The sequence below is a fragment of the Python bivittatus genome, unplaced genomic scaffold, assembly GCF_059951505.1.
Source record: "Python bivittatus isolate LINGU-HERP-01145 unplaced genomic scaffold, Pbiv_v1 ctg000220_np1212, whole genome shotgun sequence".
Taxonomy (NCBI): domain Eukaryota; kingdom Metazoa; phylum Chordata; class Lepidosauria; order Squamata; family Pythonidae; genus Python; species Python bivittatus.
In genome coordinates, this window is record NW_028277048.1 from 21,106,196 (window position 1) to 21,120,995 (window position 14,800).

A 14,800-nucleotide genomic window follows, 5' to 3' on the forward strand; every position below is an offset into this window, starting at 1 on the left:
AGAGTCAGACACAACTTAACGACTGAACAACAACAGCCTAGTGTTGATGAAGATACCACTTATATAGTCTATTAGATTGATATCAGGCAGGACTACATAATTAATTTAAAAGCCAATTTAACTGCAATATTGGTGACAACTTTGCAGTGCCTCCACTTAGAGGCAGATCTGAATTATAGCCTGATGTTATAATTTTAAAAAATGACAACCATCCATTGTTTGTTTGTTTGATCCCCAAAGACTTATACACCGGCTAGTCATCACGCTACCCAGTATAAGTTAATGTGACCATCTGGCACTTTTTTCTGCATTCCGTCTTAAGACTGGGTCTAAGGTTCCATTGCCTTTGGCATCAGTGATTCGTATCTCTGCCTCATTACTTTGTTTGCTTTGTTTTCTGATGAATGTGAAGAACTTGAATGCTTGCAAACTGTTTTATGTCACTCTTTTTAGATTCTTTTCATATGTTATTTTTTTGCTCATGTCGTTCTATCTTATTCTTTCTGCTGCTGTTGTTTGAGTGACATTAACATTCAATACATAGCTACTACTGATAAGATCTCTGTATAAATGTACATAAAACACAGATCTCTATCTTGCAAACAAGAAGGCAAGATGCCCAAGGGAAATGGAGAAGGGTGAGGAAAAAAAATACATCTTGAAGAGGCCAGAACAAAAGAGTGTGCTGCTAATAAAGCAAGTACTTACATAAAGCTAGAGTTAGGAGAAATTGTCCAATAGTGTATTGCCTGAGATAGAGCAGCAATGCTGGCTAGGGATTATCTATCTATCTATCTATCTATCTATCTATCTATCTATCTATCTATCTATCTATCTATCTATCTATCTATCTATCTATCTTTGTCCCCACCCATCTCCCCCCAATGGGGAACTCTGGGCGGCTTACAACATATTAAAACAACAAATAAATATATAGTTAAAATTTAAAGAAGAAACATTCACAAAGAATAAAAGGAAAAGGAAAAATCCAAGAGGCCGATGGGAGCAACACCATTATGAGATGGATTATCCATCACATTGGGTAGGCACCATGTTGGGGAAGTCTGGTATATAGAATTCAAATAATCCCAATGATTTTGCTAACAAATACTCAGGAGTAGGGCCAAACTTTGAAAGGGAAGAGGCATGCTGGCCTTCTCTTGTTGGTGTTCTCCCTGGATGGTGATGGCAGGGCCAGGCTATTGGTGGGACTGCCTTTCTCCCATCGTCTCAGCTTGCTCCACCAGATCTAGTAGACAGGAGCTGCTGTGGGTCCCTTCTAACAAACAGTGTCATCTTGTTGGACCCTGGAATTGTGCCTTCTCAATGCCAGTACCTGTTCTATGGAACAGCGTCCCCTTGGAGATTCAGATGGCTCCAACCCTGTAAGCCTTTTGCAAGGCACCGAAGACTTGACCGTTTTCACAGGTGTTTGGGCCAGGAGGCTAGATGAGCTCTGCTGTGGTTGATGAGGTATAGTGGTGTTTTTTGGTGAGGGAGGTTATTGTTTATTCTTGGGTACCAGTCGTGGTTTGGTGTTTTTAACCCTTGCATACCACCCAGAATCACCTGAGATGGTCAGCCATATAAATCTCATAAATAATAATAATAATGATGATAATCATCATCAACAACAACAACAACAACCAAAGTACTTTAAGGGGTTGGCAACAAGCCACTGACAGTGTTGGTTGCCTGAAAGGAGTCAGTGATGCATCTAGGCCACAAAGCTGTTGATCTATAATTTTACAAATGAGATGAGATGAACATGACCATAACATTTAAAAAAGGACCGAAGGAGTCAGTTGTGTGTGTGTGTGAGAGAGAAAGGGGGAAATATTTAGTGAACTGAGCAAAAGGTAGTCTAGAAGCAACGAAGGGATCTCTCCCTGTCTCTGATGAGCAAAGCTTTTCGTGTGCCAGAGAAATCTAATAGTCCCCAGGGCTGTGCAGCCAATTGTTCCCTAGGCTGCTGTTAGTGACACAGGCAAGAGCATCTCATCTCATTTCATCTCTCTCCCTGCATCATCGCCTCCTCCCCTCTTGTCCCTGCTGTAAAATGCTGGACCTCGACCTTCTACTGCCTTCTGGCTTCTACGGGGCTCTACCTTCGCACTGTGATTCTGCCAAATCAGGCCCAGAAAAAGCCTTTTAAAAGAAAGGAACCGCCGTTTTTCCTTCCTCTCTACTTCTTCCTCGGCTGAGCCTGCTTTCCTCAGCATCCTTCACACATACCCCGCCGCCGCCCCCGTTCAAAAGCTGGGCAATGGTATCGCCCCAGCTCCATCAGATGGGAGAGACACTCTAGATGTTGCTGGAACATCGGAGCATCCTTGCAGGCTGCGGCAGAGCCAGAAGAGGCACCCGGGCGAGCAAATCGTAGCCCAGCTGGCTGTGAAAAGACGACAAGGCTGAAGCAGCTCGCCTCGATCCCTCCTCTCCGAAGGTGCATTATCTCGAGCGGAGGAGCGTCACTTAACAGGAAGAGATGACGCAGGGGAAGGTAGGTTCAGGCTAGAGCAGGACCTCCTGCGCTGAACTCACGGTGCCGAATGACCTTTGTATTCTATTTAGCAATTTAACATTGCCCTCTTGCCCCAGTGGTTATAAGAGCGAAGCAGCCCTCTGCTTCTTTGGAGGCTCAGTGGGAGATCGCTCTTATAGAGCATAGATGGAAAAGAGGTTTTTATGATTCAGTCGACACAGGGCTGACCACCCTGCCCTCCCACTCTCCCATCAAGGTTGGGCTTCTTACCAGCCCTAGAAAAATTAACCTAACCTGGGATATTCATAAACCACAAATCATCTTTACTTCCCCAGGAGGGGGAGAAGGGGGAATGAGTGAGTTCTGGATCCGTAGGAGATGCAGTTTCCCCCTGCCTGCTTTGGCTCCCCCCAATACGAAGAAATCAGTTGCTGTGGCAACTCAGCAATGGCATCGAATTGAATGTCTGTTGAGTTTTAGCCCTTGATAGGTTTCATGACCCCCGGATGGGAGACTATGATATAAATGACGTATTTTATGATGGTGTAAATCCTGTTGGTTGTAGGTTATGGTCTCTGCTGCTTTATTTGGAGTCTCAACTTTGTCGCTTGTGGGGCCCCTAGGACCAGACCTCAGGACCTAAATCCGAAACCTATAACTCAGGCAGAGCCACACGTGCTCACCCAGAGAGCTGCAAGTCATGGGGGTAGCAGCAAACACCCATTTTCAGACTGATCTAGCTATGCTAGATTCTTTTTTTCTTTTTCTTTTAAAATATTTTTTAGTCCTGGGGCTAGACCTATACAGGGTTGCAGATGTTCATTTTAATATATCATTTTCTTCTTTTAAAAAAGGGAGGCTGCCTGCCCAAAAGGTGTCTTCTGTAAGAACATAAAGTCTAGAACATAAAATTCCTTAGTGTCATAACATGCAGAAGAGGAATTATGCAACTCTGGCTTGGGGAACAGAATGTGGTTGGGGGATGTTGAAATTATGAACACACCTCTGGCTACTCAATGGCATTTAGGACAGGTATGAAATGATGAAGTGAGTTCACAGAAGAACAGCAGGTCATTGTGGTTAGAGAGCTTTGGCAACAATCCCTATCAACTATTCTCCTCAACCCCCACCTTCCAAGTCTCTTTTCAGCCACTTGAGACCCTCCAGGTCTCCTGGAACTACAACCCTCGAAGGCTATGCTGACTGGGGATTCTGGGTATTGTAATCCTGGTGAGCACCGGCACATGTGTGCGTTGGTGTGTTGTGTCCAAGAGCTTGTTCCTTTGAATTAGGTCATCTCTGTCTCAACAGCCCCACACTGATGCAGTTCTAGGATATCCTCTTGTTGCATTTCTGATTCTCTATACATTGGTGGATATCTCACCTTGCTCAGCTGCAGTGTGTTTAATTATTATAATCTGTACAGCATTTGTCATTTCACTGCCGCAAGTGGCTACAAGGAGGCTTTGTTCAAAGTAGCCTTCATTTTATTTATTAATAATATATTGCATCAGACATTCCTGAAGAATTCACAGCAGGTTGTAAGGTTGGGCATTTGCCCCATTCCAAGACAAGACACAGATTCATTGTTGTAAGCCTCCATGAGTTGCAAGATGTGGATGTATCCAAATGTGATCAATCAATCAACTGACCAAAGAGCATGATCATTCTCAATGGGCAGGGAAAACCTGAGAAGGTCAGAGAAGCAGCATGAAAGGCTACTGACCATGTATCCCCCCACATTTATTTCAGGCTGAGAGGTTTGCGGAGAATGCACCTACAGATACCTTAAACCTGGAATTGGATCTACTTTCAATTCTCTTCTCCATCTCTCCCTGTGTAAAATGTACAAGAAGGATGATCATTCTTTTTTTTTTAATCTATTTTTTCTTTCCATTTTGCAGCTCTCTGTGAATAACAAGCCTGCAAATTCTGAAGGGCAGCAGGGAAATGCTGAACGAAAGCACCCCACTGCCCCAGCAGTACCACCAACCTATGAAGAAGCAACTTCGGCAGAAGGGATGAAAGCAGGGGCATTTGCCCCCCCTCTGAATGTTCCTCTCCATCCCACTTGGGCATATGTGGATCCCAGTGAGTTGTCAGATTAAACAAAAAAGCAAAAATCACTCGGTTTTGAAATTTAGCAACTTCTTGTCCATGTCAGCCTGTTGGGTTTGTAATAGATTTGAAATTTAGATCAGAAAGCTTTTCTCTGCCTCAGAAATCACATCCCATAACCCCTTGCTTGCAGGAGAATCATATCTTTTCCTCTGCATGAAAACAGAGCCAGTGTGGAACAGAAATGTGAATGTTAGGAGTGTCCAAAGGAGAGGTCAAAAAAGCAATGTGATTGAAGCCCTGGCATTTGGATATGTGTGCAATGTTGATGCCTGTGCTGAAGGGATGTGGCTTCAATTATGAGGTCATGACTGCCATCTTGACGATTCTGAAATACCCTCCCCTCCCCCCCCCGAGAGTCCTGCTTAAGGTACTAGACTGGGAATAAGGGACCTATCTTCAGCCATGAAAGCTCACTGGGGCTGTGGGCCTGGTCACTAGAGCTGCGTACACACTTCAGAAATGATTTGGAAAAAGTGTTTTGGACTCACTTGAGCCCAACCCCTCTCTAATGATGTTCATTAAAATGGCCTGCCTTTTTCCGGGCTTCTGAGTACGATCTCAAAATAGAAACTGACAAACTCAGAAGCTTCCTGCCATCCACCAGTCAGATTTTTAGTAAGAGAGATCTCAAGAAAGCAAAAAAAAAAAGTTGCTAAAAAAAATATGTTTGAACATGAGTGTTGGCAGACAAACGGGAGGCTTGTGGTCCCAGACAGAGGAGGCCCTGAGTTCCACCTTGTCCTACTCCTTGCTTCATGTCTCACAGGGCCTTAATAGAAGCTGCAGTGGAGGAAAGGAAGAAGGAGTGAAGACTGTACCACCACCTTCTCTGCCGCCACTATAAGCTATCACCTGAGCAGCAGCAATAGCAGCACCTCACCTAGCCCTCTCTCCTTCTTCTCCTTAGCTGGATCACCTGGAAACTGGGCAAGGAGGGGCTGGATCATATGGTGGAACCAGAGTGCTCAGAAACCACTCAGAAATCAGAGCAGCTTCCTTGATGCTCACTTCTTCTCTCTCCTCCTTCTGGCTTGAGAAGGAACAAATGGAGAGAGAAAGATATCTAGGTGGTCAACTGGGGGTGGTCTTCTAAGGGAGGGGGCACAAAGGATGGACACATGTGCAGCTGCATTCTGAATAGATGGGGGAGAAGAGGTTCCCCTGAATCACATGGCCAAGCAGAGGGGAGAAGGGATACTTTGTGTGGTGACCAAGGAGGTGAGGGAAGAACCATGAGGGGGAAGAAGTGGCTGCAGGAGTTTCTTCCTCTTTGTCCTCAATTGCTGTAGCTTGGAGGGAGGGCTTGGTGCCCAAGGCCTCTTACCAGCTTCCTCCAAATCGCCACCAAAATGTGAATGTGGACATCCAGACTCACCTGGGGGTTCCTATCCGAGATGGCCTGGATGGAGCAGCAAAACAAACCTTTCGTTCAGATGTAATGCAAAACAAGCCAGAAGAGTTTCATGCAGTTGCCATGGAACACCAGAAACAGTCATGCTGAAGCATTTCTGAATAATCATCTTATTGTCCTGGATGGTTTTAGTTCATTATATATTGAATAATACATAGAGACAGTGCAAGAGCTTTTATAACTTTCCATGGTGATGTATCTTTCTTCCAGTTTTCTTGCTGATTAGGAAAATAATGGATCAGTACATTTATACTGGAAAAACATTGCCCAAATGCTTGTGTTTATTTTATCACTATTTCATAAGGAGAACCACAATGACTTAACTAGACTGCAAAGCAGTAAATACAGATTGTGGATTGATGCAGATACAGTGTTTTCAGCCCCTAACCGTAGTTAAGGAAGAGTGAGCATCTTATATATATTTCTTTTCTTCCACCTTTTTTTCACTTGCATTAGAGTATGCTCAGCTTTGCCATTTTTACAGAACACAACTGTGCAACAGAAACCATGGTTTGCATAACCATCATTGGAAAAATATTGTAATTAAGATTAGTTCCCCCAAAATATGTTAGGATAATAGGTATACAGAGAGACACTCCCCTTCTCCTAACTATGGTTAGATAACTGTGTAGCCTTGATGGCATAGAACACTAACCAATATGGTTGGTTGGTTTTTGACTGAACAAAATATGCAAACTTTATTATGGCCTGGTATTATGCGTGAATCCAGCCATTGTAGTTGCTTAATTAAAAAAAAAAAGACCTTAGCTACGAATGTTGCCATGTGAGTGGCTATTATTGGCTTGTAGGAAGAAGCTATTAATTTTTTTTTTTTTTGAAGATGGAAGGTGGAAAATATTGAGAAGATCAGGGGGTGAATGGGGCAGTGGGAAGATACTAAGAAGATGGGGGTGGGTGGTTAAGAAGACACTGGGAAGAAGCAGTGTGGACTGGAAGTCACCAGAAAGATTGGGGAAGGGTACATCCAAAGCATGTTTTGCCTATTTTAGATAACACCCCTGAGTCCAAAGTGACTGGGCAGAGAAACTGAGCCCCAGGAAATCATAACAACAGTGAATAGGAGACCCCACCAGTCCCTTGAAGATTCCAGTCCTGTGCCATCACAATGCAGTGGCTTGGAGGGCAAAGCAGCTTCACAGAAAGACTGTTCTCCCATTGCTCTTCATTGTTTTTTTACTGCTAGAACCATCCATGGCCATGGAGAAGTTTTTCCTGCGTAAAAACAAGACAAAGCTGGAATCCCTACAGAAATACAGTAAATGCAACTGATCAATCCATTAATTCTTAGCTTAGCTATTACTGTACAAATGGGCATTTGGAAAGTGGATTTAAGGTAATGCCAAAATGGAGCTGTTGCCAAAAGGCCAAAATTGTTGACCATTACCACAATGGCAAGTTGTGGTGCTTGATTGTTTTAGCTCTTTGTGGGAGCAATCTAATTTAATCAATAACTATTTCATAGGATATTGATATTGAAATCTCGCAATAATAGTAGAATTTACTGGCAAACTTGGGGTTATCATTACATTTAGGCAATAACACAGATTAATCAGAATTATTCTCCCCATACCCAGTTGTTTCCATGTCTACTCATTGTTATATAAAATGTGCCATAACAAATAAAGGATGTGAATATTCAATTTGGAGATTTGATTAAAAGGTAATTTGATCAAATCACCAAATTGAATCAGATTTTTGAATAGAATAAATATTCCAAATAAAATTGGATGTCTCAAGCCAGATAACTCAGCTGATTTTTGTGCATGCACAGAAACATTTTTTCTGAATAAATTCAAAAATCTGAATCAGTTCCATTTTATGTCAATTCAGACATCCAAATCAGGTCAGTTTTCTGAGTTGAACTGGAACTCTGAATCATACCGTAAATCTGAATTTAATTGATAATACAGCTTTCTTAATGTATAACTTCTAACAACAAGCATGTCTATGGTGTCACTCAAAGATTCAGGGAAGGTCCTACTTCTTTCATGCTGCCCACCCACCAGCCAATTTAGTAATTAAATTCATATAAAAATTATAGTTCTCATAATGTTGAAAGACCCAATATTTGTGGTATGATACAAGTTCCCTGAAAAGGGTGTGACCTCCACGGTCTTTACTCATAATTTACCCCACCCCACATGATGATGCCACCAAAGAACTGAGAGTTACAATTTGGTTGATGATCTTGATATTCAGATCAGACGTCCTCTGTTCTGTTTCACTGTTTATGTTAGTATATCAGTATACTAATACATTATAGTAGTTTGTGGTTTTTTTTTCCTTTTCCTTTTTAAAATATATCTATACGTAGCTACAACAGAAAAATCCACATTTCATCTATAATGTTCTCTAAGATGTGGAGATTTTATATGCACATGTTTTATCAACATACATAGCTGTTAATGTACTTACTATCCAAGAAACCATTTTAATGCTTTTTTCCAATACTAATTATGCCATTTTCTCTGGCTTAAGCTCCCCTCCCCCTGTTTTTATGCAATTCCTCCTGTTTGCACACAACTTTTCTGAAATTTAGTTCTTTTGGGGACACATTTCTCACCAGCAAATGTCTCTGTGTATGCGTGCATTTATTTATTTATTTATTTCTGACCAGCAAAAGGCAGATGTGCCAGATCAAATGCTGGAACAAAGGCAAAAGTGAACCACCCACTCAAAGCTGCTTCACAAAACAACACGGCCCCCTTCACTTTCAAGGCCGAAGCAAAGTGACTGAGTTCCTTCCCTTCACGCTGCTCTCAGGCTTCTTCCATGGCTTCTACTGGTGCTTGGAATTATGAGATTGGGGGAGGTTCTGTGCACATGCGCATTGCACATATGCTTCTGCTGATAGCTTACTTGAAACCTTGCCGAGAGAGAGAGAGAGAGAGAGAGAGAGAGAATGTATTCTTGCAATTGCTGGAGAAGTCAGCGAGGTAATACATAGTTCCTAACTGAGGCAAATTGCAATGTCTTTTTTTAGATTTTTTTTTATCCCGTCTTTATTATTTTTATAAATAACTCAAGGCAGCGAACATACCTATTACTCCTTCCTCCTCCTGTGAGTTGGGCTGAGAGGGAATGACTGGCCCAAAATCACCCAGCTGGCTTTCATGCCTGAAGTGGGACTAGAACTCACTGTCTCCTGGCTTCTAGCCTGGTGCATTTTCATCTTAATGGAGTGTGTTATGTGATTTTCCTAGCTCAAAGTACCTCATTGTGACAAATGATAGCCATCTTGCAAAAATGGCTGCCAATATTGGTCCCATGGAAGAATCTGTTCTGAGAGACCTCTTCAGTCGCAGGAATCCTTGCTGGTTTCTTTTACATCATAAAAAGTAAAGTCACCTCTTGACTCCTGATGATTTATAGGGAAATGGCTATTGAAGGAACATTGTTGTTAGGGAAATGGCTAACTGAAACATTTTGATTAGGACATACAGTGGGACAAATGATTTAAGCAAGTGAATTACTTGATCTTTTCATAACAACTTTCTCATGCTTCACACAGGTGGACCTATGAGTAGATTCTCCTGACCCTTTCACCATCCTGATTATTTCTCTGTGCTGGCCCTTTATTGTTCCTTAATGATGCACACAATAAGTTACAAACCTCTACCTTTGAAAGGAACTGTAGAGATCTTGTTTTTCGATATTCCACACATTCTTGATGAGTCACTGCAGGTTAGGAACCTCGTTTGCTTCCACCCCGGCCCTCCTCATGCTCATTCTGATCCCAATAATGTAGCCCTTTATTACATGCATGCACTGTGTTCCACCATGTAAGCCAGCGCGGAGGAAGAATTTGGATGGGAAAGGAGGTTCTGGCAGCATAGAAGTTCTTCTATCTGCCATACATAGAAGAATATCAGATGTCTTCTAAGTGAGGTTCTCTGTTGAATGTCAGAGTCTCTTGTTTGGATGGGTCTGTGCTGAAAGTCAACATATCCTGTTTATGAATTTTGTGAGGGTGCATGGACAGTTAATTCCCCTGAAATTGGGGGAAAAATTAAGGTTGTGGTCCTGATTTCCCCATGCCAACTTACAACTTTTAAAAAATGAGGCCTGTGAAACATTGCTTGCACAATGTCCCTAGAATTATATATTATAATTCTATAATATTATAATATAATATAATTCTATAATATTATAATATGATAGATATTATGAATGGGTGGGTGGGAGGAGACACTGGCCAGTGCAAGTGTCACACAATTGAATCACCTTCCCCATTCTAAGGTTCTACAGACTTGTTGGGACTGTAACTCCCTGGATTCCAAAGCAGCACGGAAAAAGGTCTGGAATTTTTAGCAGTCCCAATACACCTCCCAGTGCCTGGCTGGGGAAGAATGCCATTGCTGCTGCTACTCCTCCTGCTGCTGCTGTTCAAAATAATGGCAAAGCTTCACCTTTTCTCTAAGTTCAGTGATGGTGGAAGGGGACCAAGAACTCCCTGCCAAAACTATTAGGAAACTTCTGCTCAAGTTGCAGTGAAATGCTGATGGCCTAGCAAGCGCACGGAGGGACACCTGCAATCAATGGCCAATAATTTTCTAGAGTCATTATATAGCCTTTTATTGGCCAGCATTTAGCAATCTGAAGGCAATGGTGGCTCTGATCTAGCTGCCAACAACTGGTGCTCGAGGCCAAACATATATTTGGTGCGAAGACAATAATTTGGCCCTTAATATCAATAAGACCAAGGAGCTTATAGTGGATTATAGAAGGAATAGATTAGATGTCCAGCCCCTGGTTATCAATGGAGACCGAGTGGAGCGGGTGGCCAGTTTTAAGTTTCTGGGTGTTACCATAAACGAGGACCTGACCTGGGGCGCTCATATTGCAGCCTTGGTTAAGAGGGCCCAGCAGAGATTATACTACCTGAGACTTCTCAGGAAACAACAACTGAATGAAAAACTGCTGGTGACCTTCTACCGCTGTACTATAGAGAGCATTTTAACCTACTGCACCTGTGGATGGTTTGCTAACGGCACAGTGGCAGATAGGAAAGCGCTCCAGAGGGTTACCGCCACTGCCCAGAGGATCATTGGTTGCCCTCTCCCCTCTTTGGAAGAACTTTATAGTTCCTGCTGCCTTAAGAAGGCTCAAAACATTCTTAAGGACCCATCCCACCCGGGACATTCTTTTTTTGAACTATTACCATCTGGCAGACGGTACAGGATAATGAAAACAAGGACAAATAGGCTGAAGAATAGCTTTTATCTTAGAGCTGTAACTATACTGAACTCTACCGTATAGTGCAGTATTAATGCAGCATCAGGGGTTGTGCAATGGTGAATGGAATGTGAAGGTTGTGTTTTATGTGTTTTATATGTTTTATGTGTTTTATGGTTTTTATATTTTTATATTTTTAAAGCTGTACTGGGGTGGCATTTAATTTCGTTGTACGAGAAGTACAATGACAATAAAGATTCCTCCTACTACTACTACAACTCCCCCCAAAATGGTATTTTTATTTGATTTTTTTTTCCTGTGAATTTGGGGTACCAGAAACTCCCACCTTAACTTGGTACCTAAGGTGAGCCCCTAGTTTATACCTAGATGGGTGGGCTACCTCTTGGGGGAAACCGTTTCAAGATCCAGACACTAGACCAAGCTGTTTTGTATCCTAAAGCAGAACATCGGATCGTCAGTTCTAAGTGGTGGAGGCTGGAAAATAATACAGAAAAAAGAAAACCAAATTGCTGAGTTTTTCTGGTATCCCGAAAACTTGCTGCTTGAGTTGGGCTGCCCAACCCTTACGATGCTATGGCTGGCTTGGTGCTTATTTTGCAACAGAGCTTGCATTCACAATAATAAAGCACACCCTTGAAACTATGTGAAGCAATGGGATCTCCTTGCTTTGAAGGGTGAAGCAAAGGGGCCCTACTGTTTAGCCTCCTTATGCTTCAAAGCCCCATTCAGCCTTCTCCCACAGAGCTTGCATTGCAGGAGAAGGCAGAGAGCAGACCTCTTTGAGGAGCGCTACAGAAAGGAACCGAGAGAAACTTTGCCCCACCCAGCACAGTGAAAGTGCTTCCAGGCTGAGTGGCTTCAGTATATGCTACAGGCTTGCGCATAGGGTGCTACTGGCAAATTATCCCAAGAGCACTTACCACCTGGAAGGGATGGTTTAGAATTAATAGGCCCCTGAGCTCCTTATCTGCAGCTCCCTTGTGACATTTAAAGCTTGATCATCTGTATCCTTGTGGATCAAATAAAGTTGGTCAAGAATTTGAGCAAATTTTCTGAAATATTGCATCATGAACATCATTATCTGTTGACCACTGTGGTATTAATGAACCTCAGAGAAGGAAGGGAGCCAAATCTCCACTAATTATTTTAGTCCAAGAGAAAGAACCAAAATGGGTCAGCTTATGCAATCAAGCCACCAATGGACAGCCTAGAGCAGTGTTTCTCAACCTTGGCAACTTTAAGACATGTGGACTTCAATTCCCAGAATTCCCCAGCCATCATTGAAGTCCACATGTCTTAAAGTTGCCAAGGTTGAGAAACACTGGCCTAGAGGGTAGTCATAAAATAATGTGGTAGAGAAGTCCTGAATATTGTTACAATTTTAGTTTGCATGTTGCGTATTTGTATTTAACATCTTTCTATGTACCAGCTAGCATAGTGGGGTACAGGCTGTGCTTTTCCTTGCACGTTTTTCATGGTATGTGATTCCGATACTGGCAAAAAATCTTCTCTTGCCTTGTGCTCTGAGAACGTCTGCAGGATTTCTTTACTGACCAGTCATCCAAATGGGCAGTTTGGCTCTGGAGACAAAAGATCTGCAGAAGCTTGGAGATCCTGGTGACAGAGTCATATGAATGAGGAAGTTCAGGGAAATTGATGGGAAACATGCCAGCTGACCAGAGTTGCTGGTCACTCAGGGAATTAATCTCTTAGAACCATCAGGAGCTCCAGGGCTTGAGATGGGAAGCTCTGAAGATGAAATTTCTGAGACTTAGGCTTCAGATACAAAAAGAGAAGAGAGGTAGAGGAAATCAGAAAATATTAGGTAATCCAAAGCTGCTTTGTTGGTCATCTTTGATGTAAATACTGATCTTCTACATTCCTCTAATTAGTGCCTTGATGGCAATTAAATAATTTCAGGCTCTGGACCTAATGATATTGTGGTAGCTCCTCTCTTTAGCAGGTACTGTGTTAGTTCACCCATTTGGGATCCTCCCACTCATTCTGCTGAAGGTGGCCTTAGATATGTGTCCCTTGAGGGTTGTCCTTCAGACTTTTATTAATCTCAGTAATGTTTAGCAGCAGGATGGGGTGAGTATAGATGCACATAGCTCTGATTTGGTCAGTAACGTAGCATATATAGCAGCAAATGAAATCCTTTGAGAAAATGTTTACGTTTGCTAAAAGATGCTCTATCAGGGAATATAACTCCCAATCTCTTCCTTGTGATAACTAATCCTGATACCAGAGGAGAAAGGGAATGGCAGCTAGCAAGCTGAAGATTAAATTTAAAGATGAGTGTAGTTGGAGCATGGATAGATTAGGGCTATAGCTTATTTAAGACGGAGCTACACTCCTGCTAAAGAATCACGTTTTGATTTATTCCTCCTCTCGGATCCAGCATTGTTCTTGGTGGAGCTGTAACCTGGACTTTTTTTGCTCACTTCATCTGGTGTACCTGCCTGATCCTTCTCTAGGGCATCTACAATATGCCTTTGTTACAACAGATGATATGATCCAGTACCCAAGGATGCTTCTGCAACTTTAGTTGTACAAAATGTGGCATTATGGATATTGATTGAGCCATCTGCGTAGTAGCAACATTTTACAGCATGGCACTTCTTTGCTGGTGTATTTCCAAGCTTGGCTCAAAGCCTTGCTACTGAGCATTAAGCCCTAAAACAGTTTCGAGTACCAAGTGTCATGAGAACAACATCCTCCACTATGAAACCAGATATGTACACTCTACAATTCTACTTTTTCCTACCCCTGATTGAGATATGGGTACATTAAATGGAGCATTCTTGGTGACAATAATCAGGCCCTAGGGGAGACTTTCCAAGCTGTTTTCCTGCCACGCGTATTAGGACCATAATTCCCAGAATTCTGAATGAACATAGTTAATGGCTATGTAGGCTAGGAATTGTGGGAGTTGTAGTCACAACTCATACAAAGGCCATCAAGCTAGGGAAGGGTGCTATAGAATAATCACTTAATTCCCTTTCCAGCTACCTGACATACATGGTTGAGAGGATTTTAAGAAACTTTTGACCATTTTTTTTTAAGCGTATCCTTGCTCGATTTTGTAGCAATTCCTGCTGAATGGCATTCTGATTATCACTGCTGTGTTTGTAATGGTGATTTTATTTTGTTTATTTTATTTTGCTTTACTGGTTGTTGATAGCCACTTTGAACTAATGGGATAAAGTGTTTTAAAACTCTGTCTGAACCCTACAGGACCTTCATGCTATAGTGTATTATAGAATGTTTATAGAATTCTGTTATTAATTGAATCCATCATCATTTTAAATTGGGTGTCTATGCATCCTATGGGATGGCCCTCTATCTGAAGGTTTTTTCTGCTTGGACTCTCCAATCCAAGACCAGTTTCATAGTAAGTAGAGAGAACAGGAAGGATCTTGTCACTGTCCATCAATACCCAGCACCTTAATAGAGGCTGAAGTTTTCTACGTGTATTTTGGTTTAGATTAGCATTATTATTTCAAGATCAGTCTCTCTCTATATCTAAATGTGGATATATATATTTTAAACAAAGAAATGCCCAG

The 14,800-nt window shown here is 42.1% G+C and overlaps 1 protein-coding gene across 1 annotated transcript in view; it reads left to right on the forward strand.

The window, feature by feature from the left end:
* The first annotated feature begins 2,060 nt into the window (after positions 1-2,060).
* FAIM2 (Fas apoptotic inhibitory molecule 2) overlaps positions 2,061-14,800 on the forward strand; it is a 39,769-nt gene continuing 27,029 nt past the window's right edge. The window contains exons 1-2 of the mRNA XM_007420736.3: positions 2,061-2,503; positions 4,390-4,576. Coding sequence (XP_007420798.1) covers positions 2,489-2,503; positions 4,390-4,576 — 202 coding nt within the window. The 5' untranslated portion in view covers positions 2,061-2,488. The remainder of the gene's footprint in view (positions 2,504-4,389; positions 4,577-14,800) is intronic.